The 23,396-nt window shown below is 46.2% G+C and overlaps 2 protein-coding genes across 6 annotated transcripts in view; one reads left to right on the forward strand and one right to left on the reverse strand.

Annotated features, from left to right (window-relative positions):
* The window catches only part of LOC119373631 (zinc finger FYVE domain-containing protein 1), a 53,429-nt gene extending 34,627 nt beyond the window's left edge, over positions 1 to 18,802 (reverse strand). Inside the window, exons 1-8 of the mRNA XM_049411139.1 lie at positions 18,562 to 18,802; positions 15,090 to 15,283; positions 13,829 to 13,882; positions 11,076 to 11,331; positions 8,576 to 8,821; positions 7,392 to 7,673; positions 2,169 to 2,394; positions 662 to 873 (exon numbers count right to left, since the gene is read on the reverse strand). Of these exons, the coding sequence (XP_049267096.1) occupies positions 662 to 873; positions 2,169 to 2,394; positions 7,392 to 7,673; positions 8,576 to 8,821; positions 11,076 to 11,331; positions 13,829 to 13,882; positions 15,090 to 15,214 (1,401 nt within the window). The 5' untranslated portion in view covers positions 15,215 to 15,283; positions 18,562 to 18,802. The remainder of the gene's footprint in view (positions 1 to 661; positions 874 to 2,168; positions 2,395 to 7,391; positions 7,674 to 8,575; positions 8,822 to 11,075; positions 11,332 to 13,828; positions 13,883 to 15,089; positions 15,284 to 18,561) is intronic.
* An 816-nt stretch (positions 18,803 to 19,618) lies between these two features.
* The window catches only part of LOC119374805 (heterogeneous nuclear ribonucleoprotein L), a 166,273-nt gene continuing 162,495 nt past the window's right edge, over positions 19,619 to 23,396 (forward strand). For all 5 annotated transcript variants that reach the window (XM_037644988.2, XM_037644989.2, XM_037644990.2 and 2 more), the window contains exon 1: positions 19,619 to 19,873. In XM_037644988.2, the coding sequence (XP_037500916.1) occupies positions 19,808 to 19,873 (66 nt within the window). In that variant the 5' untranslated portion in view covers positions 19,619 to 19,807. The remainder of the gene's footprint in view (positions 19,874 to 23,396) is intronic.

The raw sequence follows: 23,396 nt of genomic DNA on the forward strand, positions 1-23,396 counted from the left end.
AATAACTTCGTTATATCCGAAAATTCGTTATAAACGTTTATTGGTAACACTGTGTCTGTGACAAGACTATTCTTCATTTACTTCGTTATAACCGATAATTCGTTATATCCGTGTTCGTTATATCGAGGTTTGAGTATCTGCATGGAGCTCGGTGTCGACGGACATTGTGTCCCGAAGTTTTAAAGTCGCCGGGATATCTAACAGCTTGGATGGCACGGAAGATGAGTGCTTGTGGGGTGACGGCGCTTCGCAGCACACCATTTCATCTCGGACTCCAAGTCTGAGGACTCGCCGAGTGACGACGATTGAGCACGTATGTCGCAAGAAATGTCGTATACTGCAATAAACGCTCTTCGTTCGCTAACTGGTGCGTTTTTACTTAAAAAAAAAAATGTTGCGTATATGGGCCGCACCCTGAAAATTGGCCCTCATTTCTTGAAAAAAAAGTGCGGCCCTTACACGCGTTTATACGGTATACTCAAGAAAAGACGGTAACTACAATAGCGAAACACAACGAAAATGGAGTCCTCGGAGAATAATTTATTAGTCTAAACTGATCTAGTGCTGCCCCTTAGCATCCCTTCAAACACAGAAACGTGAAGATGCAAGTTGTCGTGCAAACCCTAGTGCTCTGATGCGCATTTTACTGCCGCCGACTCACCTTGAGCGCCTGGAATATGAACTCAACGGGCCTTGCGGAGCGCACCGTCGAATTGTCCATGACCTTCTTCACTGTAGCCCTCAAACCATCAAAGCACGTTGGCAACCCCACTGTCTGGATGCCAACGTACTGCAAGTCACTGAAAGCATCGATGCTCCTCTTGCTATCCCCAAAGCGCTTCTTCAGTTCCTCAACAGCGGATTTGGCACCCTCTGGAAAGCAATGTGAAACGAAACTGCATCGGGTTCAACATCCCAAAACTGCATGCCATATTTACTCGAATCTAAGCCGATGTTCTTTTAGAAAAAACGATGTGCAAAAGTGGGGGGGTCGGCTTAGATTCCAGTACAATGATTAAGTTTTTTTTTTCTGGCCTTGCGAATTTCGGGGGTCGGCCTACAATCGAGGGCGGCCTAGATTCAAGGAAATACGGTAGCTGGTTATGAGATAGGGCAACACAGTGGAGTGCACTCAAACCTAAAAACATGATCTCTTTTTTTTTTTTTTTTTGGTTCCACCACCGTCAGATTGCAGTGGTCACAATTGTGTATAAAACCCACAACTTTGTGTTCAGCAGGTGAATGAAACAGTTAAGCGGGAAAGCATCTTTTTGAGACAATGAATTGTCAAAAATAACAAAAACAAAAACAAAAAAACAAGTGGAAATGTTATTTTTCGATTTTCCCATCAAGGATGCATAACACCACTAATTTTGATGCGCCCTAGATGATTGCTTTAGCCATAACAGCCTTTCATATCGCATCAGCAACCAATGATGTTTTGTTCTTCGCTATTTTCTCTGCTTCGTTTTCTCGTAAACTTACAATCTTTAGAGAAGCTTTTTCTCAGCTTTACAACAAACAATTTTGATCATATTTGTCTTGCCAAAAAGCTGAGTCTTTAGCGAGTGCAATATAGGGTGCCAAATGTTACTTTGGGAAGTTAAAAATTTTTTAGAAAGGGTGAAATAAGACAAGTGTTTTTTCTAAGTCGCTGAGATGAGAACTGTGAGGACTCATGACTTTTGTTCTAGGAAAGCTAGAACCATAAAATTACCATTGTTGCACTCTTTGATATCTAGAATCCATTGGCATTTCATTCAGCCTGACCTAAGTAGCCAGTTCGCTCAAAAATGTGGTTCAATGAGGTTATAATCAATTTCAAAATTAAGGGTATGGTATACATAAAAAATGAGCCAATTTTTTTACGAGCACATGAAAATACAGAATCATTTTATATGAGCACGTGAAAAATATATAATCACTGAAGTTTTCATCACTACAACCTAAACAACGCACCCTAGTCTAAATTCCTTTCCACCCTTCAACCGCAAAGCCCAATTCCGCGAAACGACAGAATTGCTCACCAGATTTCTCCGCAGTCGGGTGTAATTTCACAAGGCATCTACATTTGGACTACCCACACACCTTTACTTATGTTCCAGCTGACATTCCAGTGTAATACCGACCGGTCAGTAAGGAATCTTGAGATACTGAATTGTGCGTACCGCCACCAGCAAGCGGCTCGGTGTACATCGTCTCGTGGAAGACTATGACGGCCGGCCCCAATGCCGAGATTGGTTTGTCGAGCTTGCCGCGTTCCTTGAGGGCCTTGAGCTCGTGCGCGAAGTGGCTGACGTAAGCCTGGGAGGCATCCCCGAGAAATGTGAACAGGTCTGTCGTGAGCCGCTCAGCCCGCGTGCGGTAGATGACTATGTCCGAGACGGCCAGCACCTGCACAGAGAACCACAGGTATGGCCAAGCAACGACTGGGCGCTACATAGAAAGGCCCTGCAAGAGATTCTTAAAAGGTCATGAACCACTTTTCCAAGTAATCGTAGAATGACCTCCGTACAGCAGTTTATTGCCTCAAGAATTGATTGACGCAAAAAAATCTCAAATCCATCAAGAACAAGCAAGTTACAGGGTGTCTGTCGACCCCCTGTCGACAGACCCCCTGTCGAGACAGCCTGCGGGATCGATTCCGGTGAACATGCGTATATCATCTGCAAAATACCAACAGCGGATATAGCTTGGAAGTTATTTTAAATGAATTTTGAAGTATGCATGAGCGATCGACATCCTCGCGCTACTGACACCCTCAAAGGGGACCCTTGGGGACCCCCTACTTCCCTCACGTGACCATGCTGCAACAAGTTATGATGACGTCATAGCCGCCATGTCTTTTTGCCGCGTTTGCTCCAGCAGGCTACTTCTCGGCAGCTGCTCGCGAACCGTGCGGAAGTTCGTCACAGTTCTCGGTGCTGAAATGATCAAGCACTGCACCCGCTAGGTGGTGATACACTCAAACCTCGATATAACGAACACGGATATAACGAATTATCAGTTATAACGAAGTAAATGAAAAATAGTCTTGTCATAGCTACAGTATTAGAAATAAACGTTTATAACGAATTTTCGGATACAGTAGAACCCCGCTGATACGTTTTTGAAGGGACCGTAGGAGATAAACGTAAGAGACGGGAAACGTAAGAGCCGAAAAACAGGAAAAACGGCAAAATATTTAGTGGTACAGAATTTTATTTCAATTCTTACGAGCAGCACGAAAATTGGCACACTCAGCCACGATCTAGCTCGACGGATAGAAACACGGAGCTTAGGATGGCCTCATCCACAGAAATGTAATCAACGTATGTGATTTTTTTAACACCAACAGCTGTAGGCATGAAAGAACTAAGCACACGCAATCACGACCGGCGCGGCGAGTCCGACCACGAACCGCACGCACGACCATGCGAGCTCCAACCAGCTCGAACTCCTCCCGTTCTCCAACAAATAACGATGATGATGAGTTTACGCCAACGCGATGGCAGAAGTGAATGCCAATCTCGAAGGCCTTGCTTTCGCAAGCAATTACGTCATACACGCCATGTTTGTGCAATACAAATCTCAAAGGCTATGCTTTTGTCAATAGTAAATGCCAATCTCGAAGGCCTTGCTTTCGCGAGCAGTTACGTCATAGACGCCATCTTTGCAATTTGAATCTCGAAGGCCATGCTTTTGTTTGCATCAATTGAAAGATTCTGTTGCTTGCGCCTCTCATGCGGCTAATATTACGGTCAAACAAGGCCAAGCTGCGTGAAAATGCACCATGGCCGCTCTCTTTGGTAGTCACTCGGTCGGCTCCGAGCGCACTTCGCGACGTATCATACGGGAACGGTCCGACAGTTACGACGTAACAGCGGGGTTCCCAATACATTGTATCCTATGGGAGCTATGCCGGGACCGGCGGAAAACGACGTAACAGCCGGGAAAACGCAGCAGTGAGGAACGTAACAGCGGGGTTCTACTGTATAACAAGTTATTTTCGTGGCAGATGTGACTTCGTTATAATGAGATTTGAGTGCAGTTGCACCCGGAGGCTTGTTGTTTTTGAAACCGAAATTGACACTGGTCAGTAATGAGGAGCCTGTAATTAATTATCTGTCCCGCACTGCAGCAAACAATGTGCCGTGTTATGACTAACAGGCCGCCAGCAACACATTGCAGCAAAAAAACGCGAGGCCAAAATTTTTGTGTCAGTACCCTTTAAGCACTTTCTCTTCTCTCGTCCCAACTAGAACGCTAGAAGCCGTGCAGGGAGAGATGATGTGGGGGAAAGTAGTTAGGTCAATGTGCGTTATGAGCTTGAGCACGTTTCATGAAACACGATCGCTGTCTCCCGTTGTGAATCCTGCCTGCTCAAGTGTGGTTACTGTGCAATGTTAGCAGACCACGGAGTGCGGCGTTGACGTGTGTCAGCACCCAGTGGCAAGAAGGGCCTCTGATCCAAACGTCACTCTTGATTTATGTTGGCTATTGGCCAATAACATGCTATCTGGTGTTCGACGTCAAACAGCAGCTGCCGGCAGCTGCTGTTTGACGTCTGTATGAAAAGTGGGCGCCCGAAGAAATGGCAACTTCGCCCACCGCTTTTAAACTCTCTTCGTCATGCACGACAACCAAGATTTGGCCGAGATGTTGATAGCAGTGTCTGCTATCCGCAATATGCGTTTCCTATCAGGTTGGAGGAGTGGTTGATGAGACACTCCAATAAGGTTCATACATAATGAACAAGAAGAAGGGGAGCTGACCAACGGACCCATTTTTATTATGCACCACCACATTAAAGCAACTGATAATGATGCCAAGGAAAACACTGAGCGCAGTAATTATCGCAAAGGGAGATGTAGGTGCACAAAGAGAAAACAAATTTCTGCGAGCGGGAGCCAAACCCACAACCTCCGCATTATGCGTGCTGTGCACTATGCGTGTGCTACAGCGGCAGCCGTTTCCCCATCCACGGAGCGGTGTTAGGGGAGCTAGCTCCTTTCATCATCATCATTGCAGCACACTGGATCGACTGTTCTGGCTCACTGCGCTCGCATGCGTTCCTCTCGCGATTGCCGCCTGCCTCTATTTTTAGCAATTGCAAAAGTTACGCATTATTTATCCAAATTTTTGGCAGATCTACTGCTCAAAATAATGAATGATGAGCATGAAAAATTCGTTACACCCATGTCCTTTGCCACAATGCATTCGTTACATGGAAGTAAAAAATACATGGGCTTCTATGGGGATGGAGATGGGGAATGAAAAACATTCGTTAAATCCAGGAATTCGTTAAACAGAAGTTCGTTACATCCAGGTTTAACTGTAGTAAAATGCTGGTACAAATCGAATCGAATAGCAAACACTATTAGAAAAGTATTCGAAAGCGTGAATATTTGCACACTCCTAGTTTTGTTGCTTTCCTTGCTGATAAAGCCAGCACCTTCCCCACCGAAAGGCTGGGAGTGAGGGAGATACCGGCTTTATCCGCTGACCCTTCTTTTTCGCTTATCTCGCTCCCTCCACCCCCTTCGCGATTTGCTTCATGTTTTCGTGCCAGGAAGCGCATTTTGTTTTCTTGCTTGCTTTCCCTTGTTCACCTGAATACCCCACCATGACTGCAATGTTCGTTGTGCAGAATCACCAGTGTTGTCGGTCGCTGCGAAAGTTCATCTTAGAAGAAGAGTACATGTCAGGCGGATTTTTTGTGCATTGAGTCTATGGGAAACCAAACAAATGTTCCCGAGTTGTTCCCAAGGCACAAGCGAGAATTCGTCTTAATGAGAGTTTACTTATAAGTAAGACTGGCAGTCTTGGCTAAAGCCACTACTGGCCATGGCAGCGAATGTGAAACATTCTTTTTGCCCGATGGCATCGTGTTAGCTTAGCAAACAATTAGGGGGCAGGCAGCCGACCAATAAACCCCCGTACGGCACCTAGCCACACCAAACCTGCCATAGTCGAGACGCTAGCCAAGATTCGTAGATAACTCGGAGAAATTGTAAAAAATTTTTGCAAGGAAATTTTGCAACGGGGGCCGAACGGGTATAAGTTCTCATTTTTCTTTGTTTTTTCTGTATGCCCCCCTTACCCTATGGTCTAACGAGAGCCTGTAAGGTATGTTAAATAAATAAATAAATAAATAAATAAATAAATAAATAAATAAATAAATATATAAAAATGCGAAATGCAGACAATGACAGTGCAACTCTGCAGCAGGTACACAACACTTACGACGAACAATGACGAAATTGTAGCTGAAGTTTGACAAGACCCAAGCCGGACAGCTCTGCGGCAATGAGGTTGAATCGAAGCTGCGAAACACATTTCTAGAGAATGGCCTTGTGCCGACTACTCTGCTGATGGGCACGCATGTGCGGAGGTTGAATGACCGCTCTACGCAGTAACAAAGTGAACAAAATATCAGCTGACGTCGCCAAATGAAAGGAGGACTTTCCCATATCTCATATATGGGTAATTAATGAAGGGCATTTGGTGTCAGATTTTGAGAAACGTATCAATACTGATCTCCAGAATCACCGACATCTGGAAATCTGGTCGCCGATTCTGAAATACAGTAAAACCTCATTAATTCGAACTCGGTTATTTCGAAATCCCGCTTAATTCAAAGGGTTTCTGCGGTCCCGTATTTTGCAATGTAAATCTGAGTGGATATTTTGAAGTGGCGGTCAGCGCCAGCCCGGTTAATTCGAAAACTTTGGGTGCCATGTGCCAATTCCCGATCCACAAGACTTCTTTTTTCCTTTTCCTTCTTTTTTTTTGTGCTGACAGCAGCGAGGCCCGCTGTTTTCCCGGGTTTGCGGCAAAAATGGGACCGGGTATTGCGGGAAAACAATCCTTGGAGCCGCAAAGTAGAAGGCCAAACGACCACCTCTGATTACTTTCAGTAATTCAAAGTTCCTTGCATCCCGCCTTTTGTATGTTTCGTTAGTTCGAAAACCCACTTAATTCGAAAGTTTTTCACAGTCCCAGTGACTTTGAATTAACGAGGTTTTACTGTATAGAGTTTTTGTTCCACGGTTACGTTTGAACACATGGGGACTGGATGGAGTGCCTCACAAAAAAGAATGCTTGAGACCCGTCATGTCTGGGTGGCTCATGAACATAATAATAATAATAATAATAGTAATAATAATAATAATAATAATAATAATAATAATAATAATAATAATAATAATAAAACGAGACTAATGCAGTCATGTGCAGTCCTGGCCACTAGGCGAATGGTCCGCGGGGCAGTGTGTTTAAGAACCCTATTCTATATATGTATTCATTATTTTCTAGCACTTTACATTCGTTACAGCGCCTTTGCAACAAGGTCAAACATCTACCCTCGTCAAGTTTGATTCTCCTCCATCACTATCCTATTGCAAGTTTACCTTGAGGAGAAGTCTGGTGCGCTGGTTCTGGTTCTCAGCCACCCCGAGCAGCCCCTCGGTGTCGATGGTGAGCAGGCCGTGCTCGGGACAGTGCGCCGCCCAGACACCAATGGTGCACGACTCCTGCTGAGGTGACGTTTGAAACACCCGCTGCCCGTTGTAGAAGGTGTGGTTCAGGGTGTGCGACTTTCCTTCGCCCGTGTTGCCAAAGATGGAGACCACCTTGACAGACGTGTCGGAGCTGCAGCCCAGCTGGGCGGCAAGCTCTGCGCCCGATGACACCTGCGCGGTTAAGGCGTGGAATGATATGCATGGTGACTCAAATCTTTCTGCCAAATTGAACTGAATTGAATTTATTTGCAACTGGGTTGCGAGGATGACCAGGCAATAAAAGCTTCATTTCGCAGCTTGAGGTGAACCTGGCCACCTCATACAGAAAGCGGCTTCATAGCGAGGAAATGAAACAGACTAACACATTTGAACATAGTACACACAAGCAGTCAAGGTTAAAAAAATGGACAATACTACAAAGAGACACATTTTGTACAAGCGTTCTTATGTAACAAAGAAGGTTACCGAAACGAACATGAACCTCTTGCATGAGTATTTACAATCGTACAAAAGACTCTTGGCGAATCAAAATCTCTGAAACAGAATCGCTTTTTTGTGCTGAAAGCAGCGAGGCCCACTGTTTTGAAAAACTGCTCCTACCATGATTGGTTTCGCACCTGAATAATGCAAACCTGTTCATCTCTCCATGAATGAAACACCTGTAAAACTGAACATACTTCCTTGGTCCCTTCAGGTTCAGTTTAATGAGAGTCTACTGTACATGGTGTAGATTCTGCCGAACAGATATATTTAGGTTATATACTTTTTGCATTCAGTTTAATAGTCTTTCTAAAGAAAACTGCACCATTTGGTCATGCCTGGGAAAGCAGTATAGCAGTTCACTAATATCATTTAATATGCCGAACCATAACCTTTTACTAGGTGGTCTTTCACTTGGTGATGTGTGCGCAGGCACGCCTGTTGTGTACTTTCCATGTTTCTTCCAAATAAAACCAGTTGGTAGTGAGCGCTTGTTCTGTCGCCTTGTCTTCTTGTGTCCATTCATCTTGCGCTCAAATCTATTCTAGTCAATAAACTCCGCGTGAGTGCAGATATTACGGCAAGGCTCCTACCTGAAGCACCTCCTTGTCGTCGACAAGCAGAATGCTGGAATGCGTCGGTAGTGACTTGCAGCCACTGCGGGTGTCGCTGACCACATCTGGCTCGTGAGATGTCGGCTCCATCATGGCTGTGCCGGTGTCCTCATAGGGCAGACTGCAATAGGGCTCGGCCGACAGGTACTGCTCTTCCTCGTCGTCGATCGCCACCTCTGCTGCGGCCAACTTTGCCTGTCGCTCGAGGTAGTAGCGAAAGCGAACCTGCCGAGCAGTGTGAAAGGAATTTATTAAGCAAAAGCCGATAACCGAATGTCAACGTCAACACAAGTGGTGCAAAAAATCTTTATGTGATGAGGTCACCATATGACATTATGATGTAACATGTCGCCAAAATCTGTGACGTCATTACACGACATTGTTGCTTTGTCAAAGGTGGGCTCGATCATGGAGGCAGTGCAAAACCAGGTGAGATGCAGAAACCTTGCACTGCCTTTGATCCTGGAGGCAATGTAAAACCACGTTAGGTGCAGAAAGCTTTCAGAGGAGGGCAGGGAGGATCAATACATCGACTGAGAAGAAAAAGAAGAAGCTGGCTTTCGACTTCAATTCGTATTAGGTGAATGCCTAAGGGACCCTGCGAGTTTTTTTATTTTATTTTACCTTCGAGGCTTTACAGCATTGTAGAGGGGAAAAAAAAGAATAAAATCCAGCCAAAGCCCTTGGATAATGAAGAAAACAAAGAGAATAAGGCAAAAAGCGATGTGCCGGTTTTTGTCACTTTCAAATGCAATTAAAAAACGCAAATCCTATTAAAACCAGGAAAAGAATGCTTGGTTCTGTCACTATAATACAGTTTTTCCACTTCCACCTGTCCCACGTTCTAGCCGGTTGTTATTTTAATAGAGCAAATATGAATCTCGTGGTCTATGCTTTTGCTGGCAGAAATCTTGAAAATGCATCATGAGTGACATCTACAGTGCATCTACACCATACCATTGCGCGGCTAATCCTGTAGTCAATCCAGGCCAAGCTGCGCGAAAAGTCAACGCAAGCTCACCGTGGCCACACGGGCCAACTCAGAGTGCCAGTTCTCGATGTATCACATGGGAATGATTCACAGCTGCAATGTAACTGTGGATTTCCCAATATATTGGATCCTATGAGGGCTATGTTGGGACTTTCACAAAATGAGTTAGCAGCCTGGAAAACATAAACGGGAACGTAACAGGTGTTAAGTAAGAACTGAAGCATGGGCAAGCTGGTAAGCATCCATTACGACGGTATTAACAGCGCATAGACGATACGAAAAAGGGACAGGATTAGTGGAGGCAAAGAGTGCTCACTTCCAACTAGTTTCATTTCAGTGCTTATACAGATGACAAAAAAAAAAAAGGGAACGAAACAGAATAAAAAATATGGGCACACGGCTGGCACATAATGAAGCAAGTATCAGGCAAGACAAGGGTTCAGTTAACGTGCAAAATTATTGAAGTGTAATTCATACATAAGCTGGGTGATGTGTGTTAGGGCACCCTCTATTGCACTATCTAATCAAGAATTTGATTACCTCGCCAGACTTTAGGGCAAATGGGATCACAGGTTTGATACTTGCCTCATGATGTGCCAACCATGTGCCCACATTTGCTGTCCCGCTTGCAGTTTGAATTATTGTACTTACTCGATTCTACCGCACCTTCGATTGTAACGCGCACCCGTTTTCCACGACCAAAAAAAAAGTAAAACATCGATTGTAACGCGCACCCATTTTTCGTGAGAGAAAAGAACAAAAAAAAAGTCCGTAGGGGTCAACCTTCGCACATTCGAACAAGTATTTGGGTTTTAGAGAACTAAAGCTTCAAAAAATAAAACACAAAGTCAAACAGCAGACCTTGCCGCTAAACTGTCCCCACTACAGCGGCGATACGAGTCGCGTAATGGATCAGTCCTCGTCGCTGTCGGACAACTCCTTGTCGCTGTAAACGCTCTTCGATTTCGGGAAACCGGTCCTGCTTTGGTCCACTGAAACCTTTTCGTGAAGCTTTGACGTAAAAAATCTTCTGCTTCTGTTCGCGCCAGTCTTGCACGCACGTTTCAGGAACTCCAAACGACCGTAATGCGGCCCGATTTCCGTCCGTCTCTGCACATGTAATAACTTTTCTTTAAAATGCGGCATCGTGGTGCACTCGTTGAGTATTTGGAGTCGGCACTTCCATGCCGTCGATGCGAACGCAGAACGGGATGACGAACTCCTCGGCACACGTACGAACTGAAACAATGGCAGAAATGGCCGAGTCACGTCAGGACATGGGGCAAGTAGGAGGCGGCCATTTTGAAATGCCGATGGCAATATGATAACTGAGTTCTTTTTTTTTTGGTACTCGATTCTAACGCGCATGCGATTTTTGGACTCGTTTTACCGAAAAAAAAGGTGCGCGTTAGATTCGAGTAAATACGGTAACGAGGCTCGACTGTAGATCTGCAGTAAGTTCCATTAGCAATGTCGAAAGCAACACACCTTGACGTGGGCAAACCTGCGGCGCAGGAGGTGTATCTGGTAGTCGCAGGCGTAGCAGAGGCTGCGCTCGCAGGTGTGGCAGCGGATGTCGGCGAGGTTTTCACCCCGGCAACTGAAGCCCTCACACAGCAGATGAGGCTCAGGCTTGACCACTGGGACGCGAGGCCGGTGGTCACGGAAACGGGACTGCTCGTGGAGCACTAGCTCACAGCCCTCACATTGGTTCGTGTCACAGTCGAGGCAGAAGTACAACGCACTGCGAGAAAACCACACAAGATAAGTCTTAATTAGCAATATTCTAATTAGCATGGCCTTATTAAGCAAGGCCTCCCCCTCTATCCTTTCTCTTCCGTTCATCTGTTCTGCACTTCTTTTTTGTTTCCTTCAGAAGGCACAAACATCGAAGAAACGCCTACATTTCAGATCCATCGTGTCGACCTCAAGGGGTGTGCTGGACCTAGGCCTTACTATCTGCCAAATTACAAGGCAATACAGAAAAATGTACTATTAACTATCCTCATTCCTCGAATGTATGTCGCCGAGAGCAAACTGTCTTTATTTATAATCAATCCTAAAGTGAAAAAGAGGGCGAAGAGAGTGTGAGCTGGACAAGTTATTGCTTGACACATTAGGCACGGCTTAGTTTTTGTGGTCACGCAAAATGGTAGAACAAAAAGCTTAAACAGCAACTCCGCTCTTAAAGGGCCAGTAAACAACCCCGATGTCCAAAAATTGTATGAAAAGAAATATGCGCACTTTTGCTATGTGAACATGCTGCCGCAAGAATTTTGCGAGTACGTGCTACAATAAGGAAGTTACAGGGGTTAGAACATCCGTTTCAGCTGGTTTCAAATTTTCGCGGCCTCACCACCCTTCTCCGCCACATGGAGGAGAAGGCGTAGCCCGTCGTCGTGACTCCGCCCACTTCGGCAACGTGACACGACGTCAACAATTGACTTCATGGGCGAGCTCGATCAGTCGCAGTGCACTTCCGCTTGCTGCGGCTCCTGGTTGTTTATTGTTTATATTGTCGCACGTGCTCCGTAACTTGACGGCAGTTTTCGGCTCTTCACTATTTTTAAACCTTTGTGACAGTTCACAATGCAGCAGGAATGCGTGCTTGCTTTCCGAGACGTCGAAGGGGCACGAGAGAAAAGCCTGGAGAACCCCGCCTGGCGCGCGCGCAAGCGTGACCCGTCCGAGCTACCGGAGATTCCCCTCTCCCCGCTCGATTTGCAGCCGGCAACTGAACAACGCTTCGCCTCATGTCGAAGGCGAAGTGCGTGCAGGTGCTATGCAGTGCGAGGAATATACGCGCGACAAGTTGACAACTGCGTGGCCGAAACCGCATCACAGCAGGCCAAAAAACAAGGCGCAGTTTCGTAGCGGTGGGTGGGAACAGGAACTGACGTTAACTTGACAATTGTTTGTTGAGACCTGGTTTAGACCAATCGACGAGCTCAGTGCTACGTCAACTCGGCGATCGCCGAGTTGACGTCACTGCGCGTACGAGGAGGATTGGTCAGGCGTAGGAAAGAGGCGCGGGAATTGTTTTTCATAAAGGGTCTCCGCGGCGCACAGCGCTGTAATATTCGGAAAACGTGATCGCCGCTGTCTACTGTACAGATTAGCGAGCTTGTTTGGCGGGTGTAAAAAAAAAGTCGCAGCCTGTTTACGGGCCCTTTAAAGCAAACACTGCTAAGAGGCTCCTTTGCATAGACTGACGAAAACAACATACACATAGACACACACACACATACAGACACGTACACATACACCTTGCAGTAAGGTCTCGAAAGGTCTCAGTTGCATTCCTTTCAATGCTGAAAGAAGTAGCCGGCTGTTCAGTTGGTGAGACATAAAACAACTAAGAAAGCCTTGATGTTAACGATACCAGAACGAGTCATCGTGGTTAGACGTGCCAGATGCATAAGCATGTGCAACAAGCAGTACAGGCACCCTAGCATACATTAGTTAATCTGCGCAACTGAATAAATGACCAAGGAACAGGAGGTCACGTGAAACATGCGATGCTAAGGTAAACGACAGTGAAGGGCGTACGTATAAAATGAATGTCCCCGTTTACTTCTACTACACAAAGTTCTCACTTCTGCACAGTTCTCGTACTACGTACTTCACTAAAGGGGTGCCGGTGACTAACAGTGCACCGGTAAATGGCACCATAGATGGATAAAAACACAGGCTGATAAGTTCCCTCTCCTTGGGGCGGCACTACCAGAATGTTTCTCTCCAAACCACAAGTAGCACATATTTAGAACATATATTTCACAAGCAATGGACAGGACAAATACAAATCCTACATTTTACTAGCCCAGTGTCAGCTGCGATTGTTTTTCGCAATTACTTTCAAAACATCACAATTTAAAGAGACACAAAAGAGAAACGCATGACAACTTTAGACTGATAAAGTAAGTTTTACACACTTTCATAACTCTTTTGATTAATTTTACAAAGCATGATTAGTAGAAAATGAAATGCCTAACATTCATCTATTGAATACGAAACAGTCTCACTATGATGCCTTATTAATGAAGGTACGTCTTTGTGACGATGTCAGCGTGAGCCATGGAGACGTGCACATAATCACCGCATGCAGACGTGCAATGCCAATAAAGTGAGCTGCCAGCATTTTGCCTAACTACAATGAGCGATAGTAAAAGTGTGATAGACAGACGGTAGAATGGTGCTAGGAAGTGTCAGCGGAGGCCACGCTGGACGTACCAAGAACGTACCCTTCGCTCTGAGGAAGGGGTGTGGAACGAGAGTCGTGCTGACCAAGCTCTGGCCTGAAACACACCATCATGCAATCAGGAGCAAAAAGTGGCAGCCAGGCAAGCACCAAATCCAGAGCACAGAAAAAAAAATGGGTACCATGCATTCTCTTAGAGTAAGTACCGCAGCACTGTTAGCTGTGTGTAAAGTACTTTGTAGAGGAGGAACACGATGCAGTGAAGAGAAAAGGAATGCATTCATTCAGGTTCTAGGCAGACGCCCCTCAATAATCACAGACATAGCTTTAACCTTTTGGGCACTTTCCAAAGGTGCGAAGAATTAAATTTGTTTGTTAATAACACATTAGCAGCCTTAATTTCGAATGTTCTTTATTGCTAATAGGCAATTGAACATTTTACAAGTCTGAAAATTCAAAGAACGGTTGAGATGTATGCTTGCTATTGATTTTGACGAGTGCACCTTGCTTTGCTTCAGCAATGTTGCGTGTGCACTGCTGTAACTGTCCATTGAACACACCTTGCAGTTACCATTGAAATCCTCTCAATGGTAGTTTAAAAGGAAGTATCACCGCAACTTTCAAAATAAAACGAATGGTTTTCCACAACAGTCCGCCACATGGAACAAAAGAATTGTGAGCAACACCAATAGTCGATGTAGTATTCAGGGGGCTTAAGCAGAATACTCACGGATCGAAATGCAAAAATTAAGGGCTAAGTAATGCACATACCATCTTCAGTTCGTGTTATATTGGCGTAATTTTGATTCAATACCATCTTCAGTTCGTGTTATATCGGCGTAATTTCGATTCAAACACTTTCATTGAGTGAACATGGCCTTTAGCAGCCAGATTGGTAACGACGTGACGTGGTTATCTCTAGCAGTTGTGCCTTCCAGTCATTATACTAAATGTTTTGATGTCGCGTTTCAAACAACGAGTACTCACATCATCAACATAAAAAGCTTCAAATGGGGTAGAAGTTCAGGAGAAAAAGGGAGCTTTGAAGTGATGAAAAATCTTTGGAACACAGTGTGTCACTGGAGTCAACGCTTCGACAAGCAGTCTTGTCTTCTTCAGAAGACAAGACTGCTTCGAACAAGCCTCGAAGAAGACAAGATGGCTTGTTGAAGCGGTGGCTCCAGGTGTCACCTTGAAGAAGAGAAGACTGCTTGGTGAAGCGTTGGCTCCAGGAACACCCCGTGTTCCAAGAATGTTTCACAAGAAGCTTCAGTGTCTTCGCGACAAAGACTGTGCAAGTTCACCTAGGACTTCGTCCGTTGCATGTGAGTCGTTCAGCACAGGTTGGCCTGGCAGAGCGGGTGGCTGGGTGTGGCACGCTGCTGCCCTGACTAGACTGTGTGCGAGGCACCGGCGCCAGCTGGGTCATTGGAGGAGCCACTGCCGCAGTGCTGACTCACGCTCACTGCCAAAGTTCCCGGCTTCCATGGGGTTTGTCCTGCACACGGCATTCTTGTTCAGAGAGATCCTGGAGATACGCAGTAACAAAATGTATAGACACGGCCAATATGAGTTGCAACATGCTGCCCATGGTCAAAGTGGTGCCAACACTGCACGGTGGTGCCTCTTTGACAAAACACTGTTTCGACTGCTGGTATGTGCAAAACCAATTTTACGTTTGCCGGTGTTACAGCGTAAGCGTGGGGCTCCTTCAACCATGGCTGCCATGTTGCAACTCACACTGAGCGCCACTCTATGCCGTTTATGGAGGCTTCGAAATAAAAAATAAGCTATGATGGTCTGAAGAAACGTAGGTCAGAAGGAACCTCTTCATGTTGTGGGAGGCATTCTTTGAATATGCCAATGTGATACGCTATACTACAGAAAAGCTTTCAGAATATAAATAAAAGTGTTGCTTCCAATACATTGTAGTGTGTGGTGGCATACACAACAACTCTGGCACATGCTAGCATGACGCAGAGTTGCGATGTTCTTATTTAGTTGTGCTCAGGAGTGCCGTGTACACTACTACTACCAGACGTCACTAATCTGCATAACGTGCAAATGAAATTTCACTACCCTCAAAGGGCACCTTTTCCTTATGTGCTTCATCGCTGCAGAAGGTACTTTAAACCTACAGAGAAAAAGAAAAGACATCTCTGAAAAGTCATCATTGTGACTTCCTTAGTGTTAAAAATGAAAGATTGCAATGTGACCTGGGGAAAGGTTACTGACGACTACTATACAGCCGCTGTGCAGACTTGTTACAAACCCTCGTATTACTACGCTCCCCCATACAACCGAGACTGCGATTCAAAACTTTAACACAGCTGACATTCATTTTCCCATCTGTGGTTTAGTTCCCAAAAGCCAACATTTCCATCAATAAGCATGACGCGCACATTGACCTATGCCTGGTAAATGGTTCAGCTGCTACACAGTGTTGACGTATGCCTCCCTCCTCACCCATAGTTTTAGATTTAACATGCTTTTACATTTATATTTAACATGCTGTTCCTACCAAGTTCACTTTTTGCAGACAGCCTCAAGGCAGTTCATGACAGACTGGTTTTTAATTATTCATCTGTAGCATAAAATGCTGTACTCTACACTTCATCCAATCTGTCAATGACATTCTCCCGCGTATGTCTTGATTGTGTCTGCACGGCTGACATTACTGAACAGCACCACCGTGACGAATTTCACAACCTTAAGATATACCACACAGCAGACTGGAGTTTCAATTCGACTGCACTCCAGTGGGCTTGAAAAATCTTGAAGCGCATGGCTTCTAGAAATGGTTTGTACAGAAGCTGAACAGTGTCCGACTCATTTGGTGGCAGACAACTAGTTGCAGGCTCTTTTTGTAAGCTATCTTCTCAAATGAGCAGAGCAGTGGATAGTTATCATTTCCACACCCGTCACAGTCACCAACTTGGCAGGCGGACTGTGGTGCATGTACTCAGGAGTTATGGTTCAGTCTGTAGACATTTTAGGACTGAAGGGTTTTCAGACTGCCACTGCCACGCAGGCTGTCAAATCCCTTGGCCATGGGGCACCATTGAGAATATGATGACCTCGAAGTGCAATGTCAGGTTAACAGTTATAAAACCTATGCAATACGCTAAACTACGCAGGCCATTTCCAACACAGGAAGAAACATACGATAAATATATTCTCTACAGGCAGCATATTCTTGGCCACTGAGCTAATGATGCAGATGCATAATGAAAACTACTACAGGCCTACAATGACCATGACATTCAATCATTCGTCAGGATAAGCTGGACCAACAACGTCTGTGTTTGTACACATAACTATCGGATATCAGCAACACATACAGCATTTGCACTTCCAAGCGAGGAAGCATGAGCGCGCTAACATTTAAAGGGGTCATGAAGCACCCCTTGGGCTGATTGAAAAAACACATCCTGCGGAAAGCTGACACGGCTATGAACTGCTCTGCCAAATATTACAGTCGTGCGCGCCGCGTAATGGCCACAAGCGGAGCGCGAAGTTGCCGTTTCCCCAGGCACCCTCTTTTCAAACAGAGGCCGGTTCTCACTCTCGTCGGTGGGCGGGGCGTCGGTCCGCTGTACGTCGCAAGACCCATAGCATGCTTATTGGCCGATAGCCGACGTAAATCGAGAGCGGCGTTCGGATCAGATGCGCTTCTTGCCGCGGGGTGCCGCCCCTTGCCGGCGCCGCACTCCTCAGTACACGGTAGCCGCACTCGCGCAAGCAAATCACAGCGGGAGAGCGATCGCGTTTCATGACGCGCGCTGGCGTAACTTCTTTCCCCCATGCCATCCCTCCCTGTCTAGCTTCCAGTGCGCTCGCCGGCACGAGAAAAGAGAGAAAGCGCTGGGAGCGTGCGCCAAACCCCCGTAACTCCGCTGATTCTTGACGGATTCGAGAAATTTTTGCGGCAATCGATTCGGGAGGCAGTACACTCCGATACTGAGGCCATTAGATCATTACTTGGAAAAGTGGTTCATGACCCCTTTAAAGCTTCCGCGCAACAGCGACCGCAAATTTGGCGCCACTTTCGCTTTATGTGCAGCCTAACGACCTACATGATCTGCACACGTAATACTCGAGTAAGATTACGATGCAATGCTATCAGATCGATTTCCTCATAGCTCGGCGCGGTATAAAATAAATAGCATGCACAAAACAGTGACGCACTGTGACGATGACGCAAAACGGCGCAACGTTTCGCAAAAACGGGGCACTTCCCAGCTACGGGCTAAATTAGAGCGCTTCAAGAGATATCCAAAATGTTAAACTGCTGTACAATCATGCGAGGCTGTTCTGCAAACCCAGTAATCAATTTTGATAGTTACGTCGCCGCCTCGGATGGTTTGCGCGAGGGGTCGCGCGACTTGGCAAGCCTGTCAACAAAGACGGCCTTAATAGGATGAGTCATCACAGACCTTATGATTCGAGAAGCGAAACATCGCTCCCCCTGACAACTGAGCTAGATCACGCTGTATGGTGCGACTTTTTGTATTCCGCGACTGGCAAAAGCTAGGGACGTGGCGCAGCCGAGCTGGACGAAGATATTTTTTTTTGCAGAGGCAACAAAAAGCGCAGTCCCAAGGCGCAAGCGCAAGTTTATCGCACGGTGCATAGGCTTAGATAAACGTGAAAGAAGGAGGAAAGGGTGTTCTTGGAATGCCAGATACTGACAGCAATGAGAGACGCATTCGTCTATAAAGCGTTGACGCTGTGATAGTTAAGGAAATCGGCACGGTTCTCGAGAGAGGCACCAACCTCGAGGAAGTGCTGCCGTTGGCTCCGTTGTCAGGAAGCGTTGAAATCCTCTATCGCAGTCTAGACAGGAAACGGCGAGACAGCCTGACCGAAGTCCAAGCCACGCCAGGCCACGCTTCGCGGCTCGAGACTCAAGCAATGCAATCGGTGAGTGCAGTTTTCCCGATACCGTGCGATATTGCGCGCGGGAGTGCGATGCACAGCTGTTTTTTCGCGATCATCACAAACCCGTCGGGATGGATTAGCGATCGTTGCGCCGCGCCGTGAAATAGAGGCAAAATTTTCTCAAGGTCGTTAATGAGCAATAACCTTATTTGATTCACAGAGTAAGCGTGATGTGGTTCGTGTGAAGTTATCAAACTTTACTTAATGTTGCAAGTTAATCAAAAGAGACGCTAATATTTGATTCACGTAGAAAGAGAAACGCACTACTTCAATCGCGCAATGTATTGAACATTGTTTCCGCTAGGTAATGTGTGGCGCTGTCAACTGTAGCGCTAATATTTGAGCAAAAGAAACTTTAAAATATTGATATAGGTCTAGTAGGTCATTATATTCATCAAAAATGTTTTCACTTATGTTAATATTTTTATAAGTTATAGGTCCTCTCTTAAAAAAAAAGCGAACATTTGAAAACGGGCTCAGTGTGGCTCAGTGTAACTCACTAATTTCAAAGGCTATGCTGCTGTGTACTAAAATAAAATGTGCCTCATATTCGCCATTTATTAATATTTATTTAGAATAAATTTACTGCACCTTTTTTATTTATATTAATTTTTTGTGTAAAAAATAAGTACACAAAAGCCAATTTTCGAAACATGCTCCGTTTAAGTTGCCAATCTCAAAGGCTATGCTATTGCCTACTAAAAAGTGAAGTGTACGTCATAATCGCCGTTATTTAATAATTAGTTAGAAAAGGCATCGCTTGCGACGATAGCGCTTTTAGTTGAAGGTCTCGTTTCTTCTCAATCGGTAGAATTGCTGCACTTGCTCCAAACTAGGAAAAGTGAAGCAAAAATGGCAAAAATACACTGTAGGCAAAAACAAGCAGCGAAAAAGCCGGTAGCGTCTGTCGCGCCACCTACGCCGCATCTCCGTGTTTCTGCGTGCTTGTGCCGTGCCTTGGCGGTGGCCATTACTTGGCGAAGTGTCCGTTGCGAAGCCTGCGTGCTTCCCGTCGAGTTCTCGTGCATATCTTGGTGGTGCGTGTGTTTGTGCGTGCTTCGCCGCCAAAAAAATCGTTGGAATGATGGCCGATATTGCCAGCTACGACGGTCACGCCGCAAAACGGCAACGCACCGACGAAGGCCGGGTACGTAAAAGCGCACACGTTGTCTTCTTTCTCTCGCCGGGCGGTGATGACAAAACGCCGGCTTGGGGAAACGCACACGAAGCGTGCTTTGATAGGCTTAATGCGGACCGTCACACAATGTGCCTTGTTTTCGGGCCGCTTTTTATTGTTTTTTCACCGATTCTTTCCCTCTATTGCCAACAGTTCTATCGCGTCGTAACACGATCAGTGTATGTTGTAGTGAACTGTTTGTTCGGAACTTTCCGTCGTAGTGTGCCGTTGTCTTTTGTGTTGGTCACGTTGGCGCGAGTGCCACAAAACTTGGCGCTTTGCGATAGGGCGGCATTTGTTGGACATCCTCGTGAGGAATCGCGGACCTATCGCGCTGCTTCGTTATTTCTCTTTGTATCGCCCGTATTGTTCGTGTATTTTTCCGCCCTTTTTGGGGACCGGCGTTATCACTTTTTGCGAACGAGTGCTCGGAGTTCTCGGAGTGCTCGGACTCCCGGGTGAAAAGAAACACTCGTTCAGTCTTACCGCCGAATGCGTTCTATTGTTATTTTCCCGGTGTTTTTGGTTTTTGCGGTTGCTTTGCGTTTTTTGTTTTTTTGGCTCTCTCTCTGCCTCCGGTCAACGTCCTACTGAGGCCGCGTCGGTCGCTCACGATTTCTCAGCGCTCTGTTCGTACCTGTGGCAAATAGCAATGAAAACGCACTTTTGAGTTGGGTGTTTTGCCGTTAGTGCCGACACAACTGCGGCACACAGTCCGATGGGTCGCGGCCAGCCTGTTTACGGCCACTAACCAATCGAAAAGACTATCTGAAAAGGGGGCAAATTTGATAAGATGTTCAAACCCACGGGGCGGTACGGGCGGGCAGGGGGTTTATTTTAACAACCCCCGCGAGCTCTGCTCTTTAAGGGCGTCATATCGGTGCGATCTCGCTTGTGTAGGTTTTAACTTCTGAAGACCTTTCCGTTTTTCGCCGGCCTGGCGCCCCACAACACCTCGTTCAGTACACAATCGGCTTCGCTTGTGTTGCATAAATAGCCCGCACTCACCCAGCCGTATTGCGAACAGTGACTTGGCGGGACCCTCTGTGTTCATTTTCTGCGGTGACGGAACGCCATCCCGTTGATGGGCGTGACGCCTTTTGTGTTTCCCGGCGCTGTAATTTTTGTTGTTGTTGTGACCTGCGTTCTGTTTTGTCCCCGCTGTTAAGTGTTGTTTTTTGCGCGGACTGCCGTAATTAAGCGTCCATTGCCTGCATGGAAGACGAGGAAGTAGCCAGGTAACAGCGCGCGCTCCCGGATATGTCTGAATGTTAGCCGCGCTTTTGAACGTCGTGGGTTCGCTTCTGTGCGACATGAATTCCAAGTTGATGGCGATTTTAGCGAAGGCAAGGGTGAGTGTCGACCCCACAAAAACACGCGTCACTACACAACGCCACGTATATAAAGAAAGCAGGATGTGTTAGCCGCATCTCGCGATCGCGCTTTTTTTTTTTTTTTTTTTTTTTGTCCTGACGTTCGCTAACGTTAGTTGCCACGTTACAACCGGCTAACGTTGTTAGGCGTCATTGCTGCTTTTCAACATCGCCGAAGAGCAGCGGCTTTTGTTTTTTTTCCCTGACTTAATGCAGCTGACCAGAAAGTGTCTTCCTGTACCATTTGTTGGCCCTAGTTTTGTTACAACGGTTGTTTGAAATTAAAACGTGAAATGGGGTGGCTCGCGGTATGGAAGGTAGTACCTGTTATGGTTGCCATAAAAAAACAGGTTGCATCGGTAGGACAGCGTTTTCGTGAGAGGCGTAGCTGTTGGCTGATCCCCCTATTAAAAAATAAAAATCTTCCGAGTTCCAATCTTTGCAGAGTACATCACCGAACTATTGAACTATGGAATGCTTTACCCGGTCCTGTGAGATATTTATCACTTGCTGAATTCGTTTTGTACCTTACTAACACTTGATCATGTTCACCCGCCACAGTGATCTAGTGGTTATGGTGCTCGACTGCTGCCCCGCAGGTCGCGGGATCGAATCCCGGCCGCATTTTTGATGGAGGCGAAAATGCTTGAGGCTCGTGGATACTTGATTTAGGTGCACGTGAAAGAACCCCAGGTGACCGAAATTTCCGGAGCCCTCCACTACGGCGTCTCTCGTAATCTTATCGTGGTGTTGGGACGTTAAACCCCAAGAAACACTTTTCATTTGCATCTTCTGTAGTTTTGCAGTTTTTGTATGTGCTACCTCCACTCCTGCGATGGCTTTTCAAGGCTGCAGTATAAAATACTAAATAAAAGTACTAAATAAAAGAAATGTCAAGTTCGTGAGAGACCTCTGAACGGACATGTTACGTGATAAGACGTTGCTGATTTCCTGTTTTCCCGCACTTTCGTAGCGTGCCGAATCGCGTGGTTCTTTACCGCCCAAAAACCTCTTCGTGTTCACCGCCCCAAGAAAGTCTTCGCAGTCATTTCCACTATGTGACAGGTATATCGTCTTTCGTGAGTCTCTCCTGGCGCACTTCTTTTCGTCATTAGTCGTGTAAATGTTTCGAGTTCCCTCCTTTGCAGGGTACGCAACTATGCACATGCCAAGTTCGGAACATGAACAGTGGATATGTAATAACACGCGGCAAAGTGCCGGTCAGTTCGGGCTGTGATCAAGGCACAACCACTCGCGTTTTCCCGCCATAAATGGGCAGCGCGCTGAAATCGCGTGTTTCTTTGCCGCCCAAAAAAAAACCTCTTCGTGTTCACCGCCCTAGAAAGAAGCACTTCCACTGCGTGATCGGTCTATCGTCGTTCGTGAATCTCTCCGGGCGCACTTCTTTTCTTCGTCGTCGTCATTATTCGTGTATCGGTGGCAGCGGTCACTTTGTGAAACAACCTCTTGGCACCGCTCTACGCGCCTTTTCGCTCTGTCCTCCGTCGTCATATCTTGGTGCAATCTTTGCAGCTGCTGCTTGTTGTAATACCTGTATCTCAGGGACGATCGTGGGGGTCCTGCAACGCAGAACAGTCGTCGTAAGCGCGTCTCGCCTGAGGAGGTGTATGTAACTCCTCGGTCTCGACTTCCCCCCTTTTACTTCTATTTTTCGGGGTCGTTTGATGGAAGCCTTTCCTTGTCCCTCGGGAAGCGGATTGTTTCTTGGCCACAGAAGTGCCTTTTGTTTTCGAGCGCTCGCCGTACGGGTTGCCCTCGCCTGCGAACAGCTGGCTCGCAAAAGACGCGAGCGCTTTTTTTTTTTTTTTCATTGTGATCCGTTGTGTTGTGGCCGTCTTTCTTTGGAGGTAGTAACTGAACGTGTGCGGCTCTCTTGCAATGAGGGGCAGCCTTTCAGGTTTTGCAAATGAGGCAGGAGTGAAATTTAGCCCTTCACTGCGTAGAGTTAGTACTTAACTACGCGTAACAATTGTTACTAGTTACGGCCAAGTGTCGTGAGCAGTCAAGGCAGGCAGTAGGGATGCTTACCAATTCAGCCCTGGAAATGTACAGAACTTTCAAGCAGGGAATTCACGAATTGTCCTATGATGACGAAATTA

This window comes from Rhipicephalus sanguineus, chromosome 11, assembly GCF_013339695.2.
Source record: "Rhipicephalus sanguineus isolate Rsan-2018 chromosome 11, BIME_Rsan_1.4, whole genome shotgun sequence".
Classification (NCBI taxonomy): Eukaryota; Metazoa; Arthropoda; class Arachnida; order Ixodida; family Ixodidae; genus Rhipicephalus; species Rhipicephalus sanguineus.